This window comes from Pelodiscus sinensis, chromosome 3, assembly GCF_052426305.1.
Source record: "Pelodiscus sinensis isolate ZL-2025 chromosome 3, ASM5242630v1, whole genome shotgun sequence".
Lineage (NCBI taxonomy): Eukaryota > Metazoa > Chordata > Testudines > Trionychidae > Pelodiscus > Pelodiscus sinensis.
In genome coordinates, this window is record NC_143054.1 from 116,597,500 (window position 1) to 116,618,231 (window position 20,732).

Here is a 20,732-nt window from a genome sequence, read left to right on the forward strand (position 1 = left end):
CGCTGGTCCTGGGCGCGTGGCACTTGGCGGGGGGAGCGCCGGTCCCGGGCTCGCGTCACTTGCGGGGGGGAGCGCTGGCCCCGGGCGCGTGGCGCTTGGAGGGGGCACCGGCCCCTAGCGCGCAGCCCTTGGAGGGGGCCCCGGCCCCGGGTGCGTGGCTATGGGGGGGGCCAGCCCCCGGGCATGTGGCTATGGGGGGGGCCACCCCGGGCGCGCAAGTGTCCCCACCCCCTGGCGCCCGGCGGCCGAACGGCCACGCCCCCTGGCACCCAGTAACCTCAAATGGTTGGGGACCACTGCTCTATAACATGATGAGGGATGGGGGGACTCAGAAATAAAAAGATTGATAATTTCTGCTCTGGGATATTGCAATCAACAAAAGAAATTACAACATTAAGAGTCCACAATGGTGACACCGCATGCTGAAGCTCTGAATCTGCAAGTTACAGCTGCACGAAGCAGTTGAATTAGAGTTAGATAGCCAGATGTCATTAAAGATACACTATCTTAAACAGTGGTGAAACTTAAAATTTCTTACAGGTACTGTCCTATTGCAACCCAGGTCTCCACCAGTTTTTTAAATAGCTCTCTGCTGGCTTTTGCCAGAGCTCAGCCACTCTTGCCAGAACTGTGCACCAGGGTGCATCAACTTTTACCTCTGATCTTAAATCAAAATCTAATCTAATCTAATCAATATCAGTTTTCACATTATTTTCATTTCTGCCAGTGGAATGAAGGACATTACAGCATCTAATGAGTGGCAATGACACTGCAAATCATCCTCAGTTTAACCTTAGACACAAAACCAGCCTGTAATATACAACTTTTTAATTGATGACTAAAATTAACACACCAACATTTTTTTCCACGTTGCAATGTTACAATTTCTTTTATAGCTCCCATATGTTTCACATTATATAGCAAGTAAAGAATTCTCATGTTTCCTTCAGTCCATCATTATTTATATAAAGGAAGTTAATGTTACACTGACAATTCAGAGATTCTAGGTATGAAGCTCATATCTTGTATGAAGAGTATATAAAATACTGAAAATCCTGGGTTTAACTTTCATTCTTAATTGTTTATGATAATGTAAAATGCATGCTAAGCTAGCTTTTTACGTGGACACATTTTATTTAACTTTTTAAAATCTATCAGACAGAAAAAAAATGAATGGTTTAATAATATATGTTCCATTTCTCTTTTCCTGACTGAAGACTCATTGTAAAACATTGTTTCTGATGTTCCTCTTTATTAGTCTCTTCCGTCATTGGAAACTACTGCAGGATCTCAGAGCTTTTCCGGGGAACATTTACTGTTTTGCATTTTGATTAAGTTTCCTTCTCCTCCTTCCCCCATACAGAAAGAGTTTGAAGTAGAATAGCTCACTTTTTCTAGCTTCAATTTTCCTGCGTAATATACAATATCAAAAATCTCATCCTTTTTAATCCGTTGTTTTGGGAAGATAATCAGATTTTCCTGAAAAAATGATCATCTCTCTAAAGTCAGGATGGTACATCCACTCTCTGGCTATCCTCCTGTGCTTCCTCTTCTGCCTGAGGCCCCACCATGCCCCTTCAGTCTGAGGCCCTGCCCCCACTTTACCTCTTTACCCTTCCTATTCTTGCTGGCCAGCCTGCTGGCACAGCCCCAAACTCCAGCAGGATCACTGGTGCCTTCAGTAGCTTCAAACAGCAGCTAGCTTGCTGGTACCTGGAACAGTCCAGAGTCCTGAATCCTGGCCAGCCATTCAAGGCCTTGCCCTGAGCCCAGAATGCCCAGAGGAACTCAGAGCTCTACCATGGCCTGGCCCAAGAGTTGCAGCAGGGAACATTAGTGGAGGTTTGGAGAAGCTTAACTTCCCCTGGTCTCCATTAGCCACCACCCTTGTCTAAAGTGATATTTGCAATCTTTTTCAGCATATAAATTAAGTCAGAAACTAAGCTAGCATGAGAATGAACCTATCTGGATGGTCATAATATTGTGGACTTCAACAGCATATACATGATTCTTCTGAAGATTCATATCCCACTTCAAGATTTAAGCAAAAAGCCAATGTATCACTTCCTTTCCTATTAATAAATCACTATACATATGCAGTCACACCATTTTGCCATGATAGCTTCTTTTATTATAGTACTCATATTACACAAGCTCTTACATGTCATGTCCAAGTTGGATCCCATTGTGCTTGGTCATTTATAAATATATAAATGGCAGTCCGTACTCCAAAGAGCTAATGGCTTCTTTTTCACTGATTAGCTAGTCAAGTACTACACCTGACCTTTGTCTTTTCCTCTTCCTCATATTCCCCAGAACTAGATATCATATCCTCAGCAATATTTTGACACAGATATCTATCATTGCTATTCCATGTGGAAGTAAACTTAAAAACCATAATTCCTCTGTGCACTGGATATACAATATCAAGGGCCAATATATTCACCACATACTGTAGCAGACAAAACACTACTACAAGATGGGCACTGAAGGGACAACATATAATTGAGTGTCAGCAACACAGTGACATGGGTTTCTCTTATGATTAACATTTTCATATTATTTATCTTGCCAATTTGTATTATGGTAAAAACCTAAAATATTAACATTCACATGCAATCAACTTCTAAGAAGGTGTTTATATATATATGATTTTCCATTTCACTTCTCTCCCTCTCTATAAAGGGAGCCTCCTAAATTGAAGTCTAGATCCCCTAGAATTTCCTTCTTACTTCTCCATCCTCATAGCGATACCACCCTTTTTTAGCTGGAACGTAGCACCTGTTTGTGAATGGCAGTGACATATAATTACAGCAAATTGTCATTAATGCAAAGATCTTACATGCCTGCTGGGAATCTACAGCCAGAACAGATTAGACAGATGTTGTTCAGTGAATATGAAGGGCAGACTGGTGAGTACTTTCTGTCACTTCCATACCACCTATCGGTGACTTCAAGATCTACATGCTTTTCAGAAGTTCTAGGGAATTAAGTTGGTTAACTTGCAGCTCAATGAGCATCACTTCCAGGAAAAGCTTTACATAATATTTCAGTAGAATGCCTGATGACACTCATTCTCTTTTTCTCTCTTGATAACTATGATTCACGTTGCAGTAAGGCAATAAAATGTTTTGATCTTGTTTTCATAGAGGTACTAACAGCAGACCTTTAGCCTAAATACTTCATCCTCTCTAAAATAGTGGGTATTTGGAAACTCTAGCTTTAATATTAAAAATGGTGTCCCTATCCTCTGTTTGTCAGAAGCTGGGAATGGGCGACAGGGATGAGATCATTAGATGATTGCCTCTTCTGTTTATTCCCTCTGGGGCTCCTGGCATTGGCCTCTATTGGAAGATAGGATATTGGGCTAGATGGACTTTTGGTCTAATCTAGTTTGGCTGTTCTTATGTTCTTATCTGTTAAATTTTGGCTTTGCTTCCTAATTACTGGACTATAGAAAACTTAGAGAAGTATTTAGTACACATGGAGTATGACTGGATGGACAAGAAGGACTGGATGGCTCAAGGCACTACGAATAGAATGTGGGCTTTTCACTCTAGGCCCCTGATGAATGTCTCATTCTAAGACTATCTGAAGGCCATTTAATCTGACTGCTGATTGGTGGCACAGCTGAAATGAGTTCACAATCTAATTTTGTTCCAGTTTTTAGTGGACATATATTAAAATAACACAAAAAAATGACAGTTGGTTCTACCTGATCTCTCAACAGACTATACCAAGACTAACACGGAAACCGAGAACTATCTTGTTGCACTGGAGTTCAGGTCAGGTCATATTTGTAGTGTGAGATATAAGAAAATGCTAAAAATTACATGAGCTGCCACCACTCATTTTGCTTTCATTCTTTGCCAAACTCTATTATGTTCAGCTGTACAATCTGTCAATGCTACCAAAATACATATTTGCCATGCTCCAGAAGAATCCAGATTCCCAGAGGAACATCCCAAATAAGGGATGTGCCACACCGGTAAATATACTGACCACTGTACTGCTGGAATATGCTGGATTCCACCTCCCAGTCACATCATCAACACACAGGCACTGAATGATAAAATGACTTCAAAATAATACTTCTAAAATATAAGATGATGAAATGTATGGTAGATGAGGCAGCACAGGAATTTCGTGTTGTCCCACATACCTGGCATTTTAAGCAGTAGGGGGGTGGTTAATTTATCTTTAGCATAATTTGCATATTAACTGACTCACAATTTCAATATGAAAGTGAAACACCACTGCATGTAAGACTATTTTTATTCCCCCACAATATTGAATTATCCAAAGCCTTCTTTTCTCTTCCGTTATTGATTTTGCAGTGCATAGTGCTCACTCCACTCAACAGCAGGAGACTGCTCTTCCCCTGGATTATTTTAAACGTAAAGAAACCCAGACATACTGAATTGGCAGTAGGCATTAATTAGTCACTTGTGGATTTGCACAAATCATGTAATTTTCACATGTTGAAGCTATTAAGATTCCACAGGCCAGTTGTTGCCAAACCATTAGTAATTCATTGTGCTCTAATGGCTGGCCTTTGCCTGCTTGCAACATCTTAAAAGTGTACATATTGCCATGGTGCAGAATGTAGACCTGAAAAATAAATTTAGAACGGTATTTTCAAACAGCAGATGGCTGTTTCCACAGAGACTTTTTTCTCCCTTTGGTTAGTGAGCAAGAACACACCTATCCAAAGCTTGGTGGCAATACTGATGCATACATGTTGTGAATTGTCTTTGACAATTTTGACTACTTCACCTGTGCTCTACCCACAATCCATCCATTTATCAGAACTACTAAGATTCCTAACTTCTGAAAATCTGAAACAGGTATAAAAATGCAACTTGTTGAATGAAGTTACTAGGGACACAGTTTCTTCTTTTCCCTAAAATTATGCTTCTCTGAGGCCCAAGATGGGAAAATTTCAGTTCTGTACCAGTAATGTTTATCATCCAATATCTCATGACCCACAAGGGCTAAAAATAGGAATCCAATATCGGAAAAGGGAGATTTCTATATGCCCAGCACCTGCTCATAGATCTGCAAAACTCTGAGAATTTGGAATTTAAAGCTATCTCATCCACATTTTTATCCTCCCTGTACTGGAGCTCTATCACCATTTTCTCTGCCATAAATAGAGGACCTATATTTATGCTGATGGAAGCAGGGTGAGGAAGATCAGAGTGGAGTCAGGAAGAGTGGGGAGAGCTGATGAAAACTGTAGGGATGAGGGTAACAAGGGAGAGAAATTGGAATCAGGTGTGTGGGAGGAAAGAGAAGGGGGAAGACAGATATATGGTAACAATGGCTATGGTGAGACATGGATTCATGGCAGATGAACAAGATTACAAAAAGGGCAAAGTTTTAAAAAAATGCTTTGAAGATATAGATTCAACCTCTCTTGTCCAGCATTCTCTGGTCCGACAACATCCGTGGTCTGGCATGATTTTAGTTAGCCTGATGTCCATTAATCATGGGTGTGGCCAAATTATCTATGGTCCTATAAAGTCTGTTTACAACTACCAGTCCTGGCTCTCAGTGTTCGGTACAGTTATTTAGCTCTAATTTATCCCTAAATGACTTCTAAGAACCAAGTAAACAGTGGAAGTGTTGGTAATGCTGCCAGACAGTATTGACCTCCTGGGTTTAGCAAGTTATCTGGTTCAACACCACTCATGTCCTGAGGGTGCTGAATTACAGAGATTCAACATGTACATTTGCAATAGGTTATCTTCCTAGGTACCTAGAGTGGATTTCCCCAACCTACTAGGACGGGGGAAAAGATGGTGAGGCTCAGGCATTGACAGGTAGTTAAAGGAATGTGATAAAGACTATTCATGACACATACAAATAGGTACTCCCTATAAGCTTTGGTCAATGTGTTCTTGCTAAGGAGAAAAACTGTGTAAAGTCCTGGAGATGTCTTCACTACCAAGTTGTGTCAACAAAACTTATGTCAACACCCAAAAGTTGACACAAAAATCACCAATGGGTGTTCACACTTGCTCCATCTGTCAACTGATTATGTCCACATTGTGGGCATCATCACTGACAGTGTGAGCAGTGTACTGTGGGCATGTATCCCACAGTGTATGTTCCAGGAAGGCAGAGCCGATCACACCTTGGGATTCCCTCTGAGTTTTCCCACAGCCTCCTCGGCTGCTGGGAGCAGCATCACAAGTAGTTCTGTGAGCTCTATATGTTGAGGTATATCAAAGCAGTACAGCAGCTTGCCCCAATCCCCTTACAGCAATAATTTGCCTGCTGCTGTTTTCCTAGTGCAGGGCAGAACAGGAGCATGCCAATGATTTGTTCCCTGTTTGCTCACTCAGCTGTCAGTATCAGATACTTCCCCAGAGCTTTGAAAGGGAAGGGCAGTAGAGGTCAAAACACTTAGGCTATGTCTAGACTGCAGGCTTCTTTCGAAAGAGGCTCTTTCAAAAGCATCTTTCGAAAGAGCCTCTTTCGAAAGATCGCGTCTAGACTGCAGGCGGATCTTTCGAAAGAGCAATCCGCTTTTTCGAAAGAGAGCCCCCAGCGAGTCTGGATGCTCTCTATCGAGGAAGCCCTATTTACATTGAAGAACGCCTTCTTTCGAAAGAGGAACTTTCGAAAGAAGGCGTTCTTCCTCGTGAAACGAGGTTTACCGCCATCGAAAGAAAAGCCGCGTTCTTTCGAAATAATTTCAAAAGAACGCGGCTTGAGTCTGGACGCAGGGGAAGTTTTTTCAGGAAAAGGCTACTTTTCCCGAAAAAACCCCTGAGTCTGGACACAGCCTTAGGGATCTGCAAGGGGTAGCCATCTTAGTCTCTTTCTTTAAAAACAATGAGCAGTCCTGTGGAACCTTAGGGTATGTCTACACTACAGCGCTAGTTCGAACTAACTTAGTTCGAATTAGTTAATTCGAACTAAGCTAATTCGAACTAACGTGTCTAGAACTAAAAACTAGTTCGAATTAGCGATTTGCTAATTCGAACTAGCGCGTCCACACTGATTGGACGCAGGGGGGCATTTAAGGGCAGCTGAAACCGGTTCTGGTAGGGCATCAGGTCAGTAGTTGCTTTGTGTGGCTGCTGTCTGAGGCTATCTGAGGCTCGAGCTTAAAGGGACCCCCCCTGGACAGCCAGTTCTCAGCTTTTCCTGCTTGCTTGCCAACCTCGCCGAGGGACAGCAAAGCGTTGGTCTCTGTGCCCGTCTGTGTCGGTGCTTCCCTTCGGGGGGGCCGCCGCAGGTGGCAACATGGAGCCACGGCTCACCCTGCACCTTCTGGTGCACGTTCTGGACTTGCTGCTGCAAGCCTGCCAGCAATGGCTCGAGGCTGCCTGGCACCACCTGGTGAACGTCAGCCCCCTGCCTCTCCGCCTGGCCGCTCTGGGGGCCGTGGAGGAGCCGCGGCGGCGCCCCGGCACCGGCGTGCCCCGCCGCGTCTGGCGTCTGGACACCAGCACCGACTGGTGGGACCGCATCGTCCTGGAGCGCTGGGAGGACCGACAGTGGACCCAGAACTTCAGGATGAGGAGGGACACCTTCCTGGAGCTCTGCGAGTGGCTCGCCCCTGCCCTGCGCAGAAGGGACACTTTCATGAGACCCGCCATCCCCCTCCAGAAGCGGGTGGCCATTGCCCTCTGGAAGCTCTCCACGTCGGACAGCTACCGATCCGTCGGGAACCAGTTCGGCGTGGGGAGATCCACCGTCGGAGCGGTGCTCATGCACGTATGGCACTCGTCGGTCACCGAGCCGGGGGGGAGGGCGGCTGCGAGGAGGGGATGGGCCGCCCCAGGGACAAAGGGGGGGGCGGGAGGAGGCGAAAGCGCCCCGCACCGGAGGGGTCAGGCTGTCCCGGACGTACTACACGCTGCCAGGGGGGTTGCTTCTGGGAGTGGGGCGCGGGGCACTGCCAGGGCACGCACGCTCCCAGCCACCCGGGCGCCCCACTGATTGGCGCTTTGCTGTGTCTCTCTCCGCAGGTGGTCAAGGCCATCAACCGGGTGCTGCTCCGCAGGGTGGTCCGCCTCGCCGACCCGGACGCCGTCATCTGGGGATTTGGCGCCCTTGGCTTCCCCATCTGCGGGGGGGCCATCGACGGGATGCACATCCCCATCCGTGCCCCGGAACACCAGGCGTCCCGGTACGTCAACAGAAAGGGTTACTTCTCCGTGATCCTGCAGGCCGTGTGTGACCAGCGGGGACAGTTCACGGACATTAATGTGGGCTGGTCCGGCAAAGCACACGACGCCCGGGTGTACCGCAACTCCTCCGTGTGCCAGCGGCTGCAGGACGGGACCTTCTTCCCCGACCGCCACATCAGGGTCGGGGACGTGGACATGCCCGTGTGCCTGGTGGGGATGCCGCCTACCCACTGCAGCCCTGGCTCATGAAGCCCTACACGGGGCACCTCAATCCCTCCCACCAGGCCTTCAATGCCAGGCTGACCAGGGCCCGCATCGTGGTGGAGGGGGCCTTCGGGCGACTGAAAGCCCGCTTTCGATGCCTCCTCACCCATCTGGACCTGGCCGAGCACAACATCCCTCCCGTGGTGTGCTCCACAATTTGTGTGAGCGAAAGGGGAAGGCTTTCCTGCCAGCCTGGATGGCTGAGGCTGACCGCATGGCTGGACACTACGGTCAGCCCCGCACCACCGCCATCCGGGAAGCCCAGCGGGGGGCCGTCCTGATCCGGGAAGCCCCGCGGGAGAGCTTCCTGGTGGAGGAGGAGGAGGACTGACCTCTCCCTGCATGCCCCACTGGGGCCTTCTTCCACCCTACCCCCCTTCCCTTTTCCCCTCCCTATCTACTGTACAATAAAGACACCCGTTTTTGAAACAAAAACGTCTGTTTATTGAACATAACTCGGTGCGGGAAGGGAGGAATGAGGGTGGGAGAGGGGAGGGGGAAACCTGGGACGAGGGAGCTGGAAGGGAAGGGGAGGGAAGGGAGGAAGGGAAAGGAAAGCTCAGGGGTGGGAGTCCGGCTGCCTCTCCCGTCTCGCCACACTGCGGGTCCGGGGGCGTCGGTGGGAAATGGTTGTGGAGGGGGGGGCAGGAGGGTCAGGGGGTGTGGAGGAAGCAGGAGCGGGAACAGGGGGAGCAAGAGGGGGAGCAGGGGGAGCAAGAGGGGGAGCAAGAGGGGGAGGAGGAAATGGGAAGCGGTCCAGCAGGCTCTGGAGGTGGCCTCGCAGAGCACGGCCCTGCTCCTCCAGGGCCTCCAGACTCCTCCGGCGCAGCCTGAGGTCCTCCTGGACCCAGTGGTCCTGGAGACGGAGCTGTCGATCCAGGAACCGGAGGTGCCGCCTCTGGTGGTAGTCCTGGTTCCTGGCTGTCCTGCTTGCCCGGGCGCGGGCGGCTGCTGCAGGCGGGGTGGTGCGCCCTGCAGGCCCAGGTGCTGCGGCTGTGGTGCAAGAAGACCAGCGGACAATTACCCCAGGGGCCGAGGTGTGTGAAACCCAGCTCCCCTCTGCAAGGCCAGGGCCCCTGCAGGATCCCCAGCTGCTGCTCCGTGGTGGGCAAGGCCCAGGCGCACGGTCCCGGGGCTCCCTCTCGCCCCAGCCCCCCGTACACATAAGGGGAACACGAGAGTACTCACAGGTGGACGCCTCCCCGGCCTCAGACGACGCAGGCAAGCGGCTCTGTGGCGTGCCTCGGGGGTCCTGGGTCCTGGGCAGGCTGGCGGCAGGCTCCTGGCTCTCAGAGCCCTCTTCCTCCTCCTCCGTGTCCAGGAGCGGTCCCTCTGCCCCGGGGTCAATCACGTCCCGGGGGGCAGGGACGGCATGAGCCCCCAGGATGCGGTCCAGGGCATGGAAGTGGGGGCAGGCCTCCGGGTCGGCCGCTGGCAGGCAGGCCCGGGAGTAGGACTGCCGCAAGTCCTTTATTTTGCAGCGCACCTGCTCCCGGCTGCGCTGGTGGCCCCTGGCGGCCAGGCTGGCAGCCATGCGGCCGTAGACGGCCGCGTTCCAGTGGCTAGTGCGGAGATCGTGGACATTGGAGGCTTCCCCCCAAACCTCGATGAGGTCCATGATCTCCGCACTTGACCAGGCGGGCGCCCGCCTTTTGCGCCCCCGGGCAGGCTCCTGGGAGCCGCCAGGCTGGTCCTGGGGAGCAGTGGAGGGCTGGGAGCCCTCGGATGGCTGGCTCATAGTGTGGCAGGTGCAGGCTGTGCAGGCACGGGTGCTTGCAGCCTTGCAACTGGCACAAAGTTTGTAGCCAGCCCGTGGCCCTTTAAGGGCTCCGGGGCCTGGAGGGGGGCAATAGAGTTTCCCTGGTGTTGGCCAGAATGGCCACCAGGGAAACCTGGGAAGCCTTAGCCTCCCACTAGTTCGAATTAAGGGTCTACACAGCCCTTAATTCGAACTAGCTAGTTCGAACTAGGCTTAATCCTCGTAAAATGAGGTTTACCTAGTTCGAACTAAGCGCTCCGTTAGTTCGAATTAAGTTCGAACTAACGGAGCGCTAGTGTAGCGCCTAGGAAAGTTAGTTCGAACTAACAGACGTTAGTTCGAACTAACTTTGCAGTGTAGACATACCCTTCGAGACTAACAAATATACTGCATCACAAGCTTTTGTGGGCAAAATCCACTTCATCAGATGTGTTGCATCTATTAGGGGTGGAAGGCTTTTGTTGCCGAAGCTGAGAGTTTTTCTGGACAAAAGTTGCATTGCAGTGTGTGTATTCTCACTGTTTTGTTGCCAAAAGTCAGTTTTTGGTAACAAAACTTGGTCCATGTCTGGGTAATCCAAAAGCATTGTTTGTGGGAATGGTGACAAAATATGTTGTAAAGTCACACGACTATGGAAAAGACCCTTATTGAGAGGAACTAGAGCAGCAGAACTCACATATGGGACGGGGATTGAAGAAACTGGAGCAATACTGGGCAATTTTTTACCCTACTTCTGAAAAAAATATCAGCATCTATTAACCTACTTAGAAACAAAAGACCAAAGATAAACAATATTTCTCATAGTACAGTACTCTAATGAATATTAATATATTAGAAAGTTAATCTTGCCTCATAGGGTTCTGTTTGTAATGAGGAAAATGCCAAACAGAACTAAAAAATGAGAATGTGAAGACAGGTAAATATGAATCTTGAAATTATCTTTAGTAAACCACACTGGCTCATCGTATACATTTCACTTCATATACTCCTTATATAAGTGTTTCATATGTAGTACACAGTATTGTATTGCACAGTAGCATAGGAGGGAAAAGAAAAATAATCACACCACTCACCCTGTCAAAAAGACTATATTGTTTGACTTTTTAAAACTTCTTTGTTTTACTATGATACAGAAGGGCTGAAGATAATGTGAAAGATGACAGACACAATATTTTTGTCTGGGGTACAATAGCCAGCACTCCATCTCCTATACTGTGTATTGTACTGTGTATTGAAAAAAATATAAAGAAACCATTTTGTCAGTAGTATACCACCACCTTGTGGAGAAAATATAATACTGCTGGTTCTTTTCCTCCCTGTCCGTCAGTTCTCAAGGGAGAAAAAAGAAACAGGAACTTACTGTAACTGAGGTTTTTCAAGACGGGAGGCAGATGTGTATTCCAAAAAGGCGCGCGCGCGCGTGTGTGTGTACCCTGCATGACAGAGTCAGAAACTTTTCTTAGTAGCACCAGTACAGAGGTGTCACACAAGCTCATGCTTGTAGCACCTCTCCTGGCTACATGAGGCAGTGCCCTGCTGACTCCTTTCAGTTCTTTCATACCAAATGTCCAGGGAAGACTCTGACGTAAAGGAGATGAAAAGTGGGCTGTGGAATACATGTCTGTATGACATCCTAAAGAACCATAGTTACAGTACATAATCAATTCTTCTTCTTCGAATACATGCAGGCAAGTAGGTTACTGGCGAGCAGTCTCTCTATCTGAAGGTGGAGGTCAGATCTACCTGAGGAAGGATTGCATGACTGCTCTTCTGACATTAGTGTCCATTCTAGAAGAAGCAGTGGTTTTGTAATAGTCTGTAAATGTATGTATGGACAACCATGTGGCTGCCCTACAAATGTCCAACATGGACATGTCATTGAGGAATGCAACGATATTGCCTGTGCTCCTGTTGAATGGTCCTATATCTGCTGAGAAGGCACATAGCCAATGCTATCTCATATGTAGTCTTGATGCAAGACATTATCCATCTAGAGATGGCCTGTGCAGAGACTGCATGAGCCTTCATATAATCCACATATGATATGAGCAGGTGAGGTGAAGCAAAAAAACCCCCCAAAAACAAAACAAAAAAACGCTTTTTAGTCCTGTTCAGATAGAAGGTGAGACATCTAATGTTTAGAGAACGGAGGAATTGCTCCTCCAGGGAAGAATGCAGGTTGGTGGAAAACCACAGGAAAATATGCCATATGATTCAAATGAAATTGAGAGACTTCATTGTATACACATTTTTGGTGTGGCTGAAGCACAACCTTGTCCATGAGGAACCGCATACAAGGAGGCCCAGCCATCAGGGTCTGCAACGCTCACACCCTCTGGGAAAGGTAATGGCCATCAAGAATGCAACTCTCTGAGACAGGAGGGGCAGCAGTGAGGAAGCAAGGGGTTCAAATGGAGGCCCTTTTAGAGCTGCTAAACCCATGTTCAGGTACCAAAAAGGGACTGGCTCTTGGATTAGAGGATGCAAGCTGAGAAATCCTTCAGAAATCTTGCAAAAGCAGCGAGGAGTCCTGTGGCACCTTATAGACTAACTGCAGTGTAGGATCATAAGCTTTCGTGGGCAAAGACCCACTTTGTCAGAGTCATGTAGTGGAAATTTCCAGAGGCAGGTATAAATATGCAGGCCAGAATCAGGCCTTTCACAAAGATTCACAGTCTTTGTTTAATCCAGAGTTGATTGTGTCAATTGCGTGTCCAGGTCCTTGCCCACAGACAACCCGTCAACCTGAAGCATATTCTCACCAGCAACTACACACCGCACCATAATAACTCGAATTCAGGAACCAATCCTTGCAACAAACCTCGGTGCCAACTCTGCCCACATATATACACCAGCAACACCATCACAGGACCTAACCAGATCAGCCATACTGTCACTGGTACATTCTCCTGCACATCTACCAACGTAATATATGCCATCATGTGCCAACAATGCCCCACTGCTATATACATTGGCCAAACTGGACAGTTCCTGCGTAAAAGAATCAATGGACACAAATCTGATATTAGGAATGGCAACATACAAAAACCTGTAGGAGAACACTTCAATCTTCCTGGACACGCAATTGCAGATCTAAAGGTAGCCATCCTGCAGCAAACAAACTTCAGGACCAGACTTCAAAGAGAAACTGCTGAGCTACAGTTCATCTTCAAGTTTAACACAATCAACTCTGGATTAAACAAAGACTGTGAATGGCTCGCTAACTACAAAAGCAGCTTCTGCTCTCTTGGAATTCACACCTCCAGATCAGCTACTAGAAGTGGGCCTCATCCTCCTTGATTGGATCCACCTCGTCATCTCCTGCCTGATTCCGGCCTGCATATTTATACCTGCCTCTGGAAATTTCCACTACATGCATCTGACGAAGTGGGTCTTTGCCCACGAAAGCTTATGCTCCTACACTGCAGTTAGTCTATAAGGTGCCACAGGACTCCTCGCCGCTTTTGCAGATTCAGACTAACACGGCTACCCCTCTGATACTTTCAGAAATCTTGTCACTATGGCATTGGAGAAAACGTCTTTCTTGTGGATATTTCTGCCAAGTTCACTCTGGGGGGGGGGGGGGGGGGGAACTGAGTGCTAGGCCTGATTCCTGAAGGTGTAACACAAATTCTAAATGTCCTAAATAGAAGGACTTTTGAATCTTTTGAATGGGTCCCACAGGCTAAGGACAACAAGGAAAACTAGACTGCACTGGTAGAACGCCTCCTGTTATTAAGTAGGACCTGTTGCACAGCCTCTAGGTGATGTTATTCTTCTGTTTTTAACCATGAGGTAGCTATGCTGTAAGCTGCAGGGAGCTGGTGCTGCCACAGTCATGGGTAAGGTGGCTGGGAAGGAAAGAAAGTGGCTTGGGAGCTGGAACTGAGGGTATGTCTACACTACCCCGCTAGTTCAAACTAGCGGGGTAATGTAGGCATACCGCACTTACAAATGAAGCCCGGGATTTGAATTTCCTGGGCTTCATTTGCATAAGCGGGGCGCCGCCATTTTTAAAACCCCGCTGGTTCGAACCCCGTGCAGCGCGGCTACACGGGGCACGAACTAGGTAGTTCGAACTAGGCTTCCTAGTTCAAACTACCGTTACTCCTCATTCTAGGAAGCCTAGTTCGAACTACCTAGTTCGTGCCCCGTGTAGCCGCGCTGCACGGGGTTCGAACCAGCGGGGTTTTAAAAATGGCGGCGCCCCGCTTATGCAAATGAAGCCCGGGAAATTCAAATCCCGGGCTTCATTTGCAAGTGCGGTATGCCTACATTACTCTCCTAGTTCGAACTAGGAGGGTAGTGTAGACATACCCTGAGAGAACAAAAAGATCCAAGAGCCAGTTCTGCCTATGCCATGAGTCTGGGTCAAACTGCTTTGACCTTGGCAATAACCTGGAGAAGGACTGGGCAGAGTTGTCTGCCAGATGCAATGGGAAGTGTTGGAGAGGGAAACCACATTGAACCCCTCCTGAGAGCAGATGAGGCAACACTTTCTGTTTTTCTTACTTGCAAAGAGGTCTATCATGGGGAGGCCCCCTGTTGTGAACACCAGCCAAACAACCTTTGTCATTAGGGACACTCTTGGTGTGGGGAGAAAACACTGCTGAGATGATTCATGAGACTGCCTTGTTAGAGGACATATATCGGGGTGATGTCCTCTTTGATTCAAACTGCCACAAGCTGATTGCATCCAAGCAATGATCTAGAGTGAGCTCCCCCTTGTTTGTTCACCTAGTGGTGGTATTGTCTGAGTGTATGTGAACCACTGAAGATCTGATAAAGCCCCAGAAGGAATGATGTGTTGTGCATTGTTGCCTGAAACTGCAGTATGTTGATGTGGAGCGAGGCCTCCTCTCCAGACCACAGATGCAGCACCCTTGAGTCCACATGCACTCCCCAACCCCGAACATCCATACTAACACAAGGAGGCATATTTCACGGTGTGGAGCTGAGACGTCAATGGCAGACTCCAACTAAGGAGCGATCATGAGGGACCTTGTGAACTTTTGGACCAGGAGTGAGGACAGAACTGAAAGGCAAAGTAGGTCCACAGCAGCTTGATATGATGTTGGTCCCAGCATCGTTCCTATCGTTACTGGACTCAATGGATGCTCAGAGGCCAGAACTAGAGTTGATGGTACAAGATATCTGCCCTTCCTATCCTGTAAAGAGGGAGAGTGAGAAGCACCTGCACCATCCTGCATGCCAGATCGACATGGCTGATCGTTACTTTTCTTAGGGGAGGCAGATGTGTCACCCTGGACCTAGAGTGATCTCAATTGGTCCTACATGACTTTTTTTTGGCAATGATGATGAAGAACAACTCCCGCACCACTTCAGGGAGGTCCCTGCTTTGGAACAGGAGGCAGCAGCACTATTCAAGCTGGAGGGTGATCAGTAGCCCAAGGAAGTGCTGGATCAGGCCTCATGACTTGCTCAAGTAGGTGCTGCTCACGGCAAAAATCCCACGCCACCTGAGTCATCTCCTTGAACAATCTGTGGATCAAGTAGCACTCTTAACGGTAGGCTTCCCCAAGACAGAGCAAGTACCGCATGTGGAGGGGTCACTGTTAGGAATAACCACTGCACAGAAAGGGCAGTGCTTGAACCCCAGCCTTCTCTTTGTTAGCTAAACAGACTGATCTCCTGGAATTTATCAGGATTCAGACAGTTTAACTGGGACATAAATTTTCTTTTGCAGCTGAGGTATATATATGGCTGAAACTCTGCTTCCCGTAGTGTGGTATTGCTCACTCAAGCATTTCCGGGTTGAAAGACAGAGTGATCTTGTAGTCCGAGTTCTTCCCTACATCTAGCCTCAATTTACTCCCATTTGGTTCACTTTCATCCTCTTCTGCAGCCTATCTGCTCAAATAGCCAATGAATTAGTCAATACTTACATTAAAGTGTCCTCACAGGGTGGAAGGACAAAACCTCAATAAGTTTAATGGCAGTTGGGAAGAGGAGTGCAAATCTCCAAGGGCCACTGTTTCAGGCTGTATGCAGACTTTAGGAAGACAATACTGCACTTGTTACATTTGGTAAAATAACTGACTCAGACCAGCACCGTTGGACTTAGTAACCAGTGTGCTGAGCATAAGCTTGATGGGCAAGACTTCACAGAAAGCATTTTAAAGATATTCATATTGGACTGCCACAATCCCAAAAGCCCATCAGGGAGGCCATTTCTTTATCGATTGAGAGCAGAGCTCTGCATGTTTCTGACAGAACTCAATGGCCGCATGAATTAAAGACGCTGAAACCTACAGTGAAGCCAGTTCAGCAGTTCCAGTGACTAGAGCACTTCAATACACACAGGGATGCTTTTACTTACAACAGTTATAATTGGGACCAATCCTACAAATATTGCTCTAGCTGAGCCAAAGCTACTTGCATGACTGCAGTGAGTTATGGGGTTTCCCTACCTTCTGGGCTATGGCTTCCGGAGTACTATGGAGGGTGCTGCAATCCCCCTCATGATATTCTTCTCTACATTCACGGCAGAACACAAACTGGAAAACAAAATAATTCACAAATCATAAAACAAGTTAGGGATAAAATCAGCACATTACAGCCACAAAATTAAATACAATAAAATTTGATTATTTAAATGAGCTTTTGCTATGTGGCACATACGGTATCCTGGGATACTGATGGGTTGTTTTTTCTTGCACAGTGCAAATTTGTTATAAAAAAGGGACAAGCTGAAGTTAGGTTTTTTTATAGTATTTATTTTTGGAAGTAGTCTATATGCAAAGTACTAAGTCAAACACATTCCCTTAAGGAAAACTACCATGTAGTAGAAGATAACTTTCTACAATTTATTTGAACCACTGCACAGAACCTAAAATTATATTATTTCACAGGTTTCTGTAGAATGACTTAATATGTAAAAAAAAAAAAAACAGAATAACCCCTCCCCCCCAGACCACAACACTATAGAAAGATGATGATTCTCTATTCAGTGGAAGAGGCTGTTTGAGGAATTGCAATAGAATTTTATTATTATTATTATATTTTAGAATTGTATTTGTTTCATCCCTGTTAAATTCTATAGCTCTTTTGATAAGAGTTCAGCCACGCAGCATGTCCTTTACAGACTGGTAATACATTTATCTGTAGCATTGCTTGAGCTGTAACTGCTATCTAAAATGGTTCATACGCAACTAGCTTGTTCCATTTTTATACTCTAAAATGAAGATATCAGTCTTGACATGTGTCAAAATCTTTGACCCATCAATTCCACATTAATTTTTGTGTCCTTGTGGATAAGAAGAAAAGTCAATAATGTAAAACGGGTCTCTCATGCTGTGCTGAAGCCATGCTGTCTTGACCCACCTTCAGACTCTGAAGGATCTCTCAGCAGTTGGCTGTTCTGACTGGCATTATAAGTAAGACTGATAAAGCAGCCTTGATTTCTAGATACAGAGCTACATTCAGATGTAATGAATAAGGATATCAGGGGAACCTGACACTGGGACATTTATCTGCCACAAATTCCATCTCCGCAATTCCATTCTGAGCTCTTTTGAGCTTTTGTTGTCAATTTTAAAAGTACTATAGAAAATCACATTTTATTACCATACTGAAGAAACTACATTTTTATGCAATGAAGCATTGTTAAAGAAAACAAGGCCAACAGGCCTGATTCTACTCTTCAAAAGTAACATGGAAATCATCATGGAACTGTGGGGACAAAAGAATGGAATGAAATGAATGCTTTTTGTTTTGTCCAGATCAAACAATGTTATGGCCCTTCTTTGTCAGTTTCCTTTGACTATTGTGTCTATTATTTGCAATTCCTTATTTTTCCTTTAATCACCACTTAAGTTAATTAATTTGTGCTTATTAGCAATAAGTTATCTTTGCCAGGCACTAAGTATGAGGAATTGCAGTATTGTTATTAATAAACATTGTGATTATAGTAGTACCCAAAGGTACCCTTTTAGAATTAGACCTCACTGTGCTGGGCACACACAAATAGGCATTCTAGGGAAGTTAGCATTGAAGACTGATTATCACTAGACGTTAATATTATGGATATGATCATGCCTAACTGTACTTCCCACTCTCTTTCTCCTTTTTACCTTGCCTATTTTTGGCCTGTATATTTCTTTTCCCTATAGTCATCTCTCTGAAAGGGTTTTGTGACTATTATTGCCAGACCTACTGCTATGCTCCAAAGAGCTGCAATTCCCTAGTGTGTCCTGGTTCACTCTAATTCAATTTTGTGAAAGTTTCACAAATCTTAAAGAGATGGTAATTTTGAAAAAAAATCCCCTTTCCCTTTCCCAATATCTATCTTACCTCATATTACAGCTTAAGTATTACGGCTATCTGTAATATGTAAGCTTCTCAAAATGGGCCGTGGGTAGGGTTGCCAGGTGTCTGGTTTTGAACTGGACAACGCAGCATTTGAGCTTTCTGATCGGGAAACAAATTGAGAAAATAGAAATGTCCGGTATTTTCTAAATAAGATGTAATGTAGATTGTGATGTAACGTCAAGTGTGTCCGATATTTTTCTTGAAACCATCTGGCAACCCTAGCCATGGGCTAACTTTGAGAAAACTGCTAACAGGCTGCTCTGGTTTGTTTATCTTAAGTCTCTGGAGTCACAGAGCCTTCCGGCTCCCTTTGGCTTTGGTTCATCACTTCCAATCAAGGGGAGCCACAGGGAGCTGTGTTAGAACAATGCTATTCACAAAACGATGCTGTCTTACATTTCTGTGTGGTCCCTTCCATAGTAATTTTATATGCTGCAGGTAACTCCATAAATGATCTCATCCCATGACTTACTATAGAAATGTAAGTCTGATCTTTTTGGTGATACGAGCAATGTTTTTCATAACTTATTAGATGACTGATGAGATGTAAAATCAATGATATCACAGAAGAACATCCCGTTGATTGTTTTATCAGAATAAATATGCCTTCCCTGACACAAATGCATTATATAACTTAAACCTCTCTAATCCGACACTATTTGGTCCAGCAATATCCGTGGTGTAGCATGATTTTAGTGAGCTGGGTATCTACTTATCATGGGTATGGCCAAGTTTCCTGTGGGCCCATAAAGTTTGTTTACAGCCACCAGTCCTGGCTCTCAGTGTTCTGTGCAGTTATTTAGCTCTAATTCACCCCTAAATGTCTTCTAATAGCCTACTAGGCAGGGGAAGTGTTGGTAATGCTGCTAGATAATATTGACCTCCCATGGTTCAGCAAATTCTCTGCTTTGGCACTGGTCAGGTCCCAATGGTGCTGGAGTAGAGAAGTTCAATTTGTACTTCCTTGTCATGGCATAGCATTAGCAATAAAAATGCACATCAGTTTAAATAAAAGAATGGCTGGTGACATAGTTTCATTCATTTTAACTTCCAGATAAGAGAAAAAGATTTGGAAATGAAACATGTCAAAAAGTACCTGCAGTAAACCTGAATATTATGGCTTCTTTAATAATAATAATTATAGGATTTATTTTGTCTCAGGAAAGAAAAAGAATTTAAATTGTTAATTAGGATTTAGCACTTTTGCATAATCATTTTACTAATACGTGTTTACAATTATTATGTGGCATAATTGCTAATTGAAATAATACTTTTCCTTTTTAAAAAAGAAACTATTTAATGTGCTAAGTAGTTACTGGCCAAGTAACTGATAAGTAGTTATTGGCCAAGAAGTTACTATTTTTAGTGTATTATTTGGCACCCACATGAAAGATACTAATCTTGGAAAAAAACAAACCAGACCAAAACAAACCAAAACAAACAAACAAACAAAAAGGATAAATCCTAAAAAGTCTCAAATTTATCCTTCAAGGTACATGAACAAAATGAAGACTAAAGGGAACATTTTCAGAAGCAAGTAAGGGCTTTAGACACACATATCTAATTGAAAACCAGTAAGAGTTGCGTGTGTCTAAATCTGTTTAGGTGCATCTGAAAATTCTCTCCAAATCATAAAGAACTAGGAGGTTGTAGCTGAAAGAAATATACATGAAACATCTCCAAATAATTGAAGATGGGTCTCAGCAAAAATCCTAGAGCCAAATAACCTCAAACTAAAGAGGTGTTGAAAACTTGAACCTTGATCCAGATACAATTGTAGAAAAAATTCTTATCTTTATAACTGGTCAAACCAAAAGTGCACATCTAAACATGTCCACACACTGTCGTTCAAAATCTGGGAGTGCCTTTTGATCCCATCTCTAAAAATAATATTAGAAAAAATTAAGATGCTGGGGGCAAATTTCACTTTTAGTTATATACTTAGCCCATTGTGTATAAAAAACCAAAAACTTTAAACTTTTCAGGTAAATTCAGTTATAAAATATTAGTTCTTAAATACTAAAGTGATGGATACTTTAGAAACACAGTTTTGCTACTTCTCCATGATACTTTGAAGTTCTACCTTCTCCTGGCCCAGGCACACAAAATTCTCAGCTCTCTTCCTGCCTACTTCAACTTCTTCTCCTTGATCTCCATAACACTGATATTGTTCCACATGGTCTTTACAAAATACAACTATTACATCAAGTTTTTGAACAATAAAGGAATGT

The 20,732-nt window shown here is 45.4% G+C and overlaps 1 protein-coding gene across 4 annotated transcripts in view; it reads right to left on the reverse strand.

Moving 5' to 3' along the window:
* The window catches only part of PRKN (parkin RBR E3 ubiquitin protein ligase), a 1,204,231-nt gene that overhangs the window by 12,696 nt on the left and 1,170,803 nt on the right, over positions 1-20,732 (reverse strand). For all 4 annotated transcript variants that reach the window (XM_075924578.2, XM_075924580.2, XM_075924581.2 and 1 more), the window contains one exon: positions 16,602-16,688. In XM_075924578.2, the coding sequence (XP_075780693.2) occupies positions 16,602-16,688 (87 nt within the window). The remainder of the gene's footprint in view (positions 1-16,601; positions 16,689-20,732) is intronic.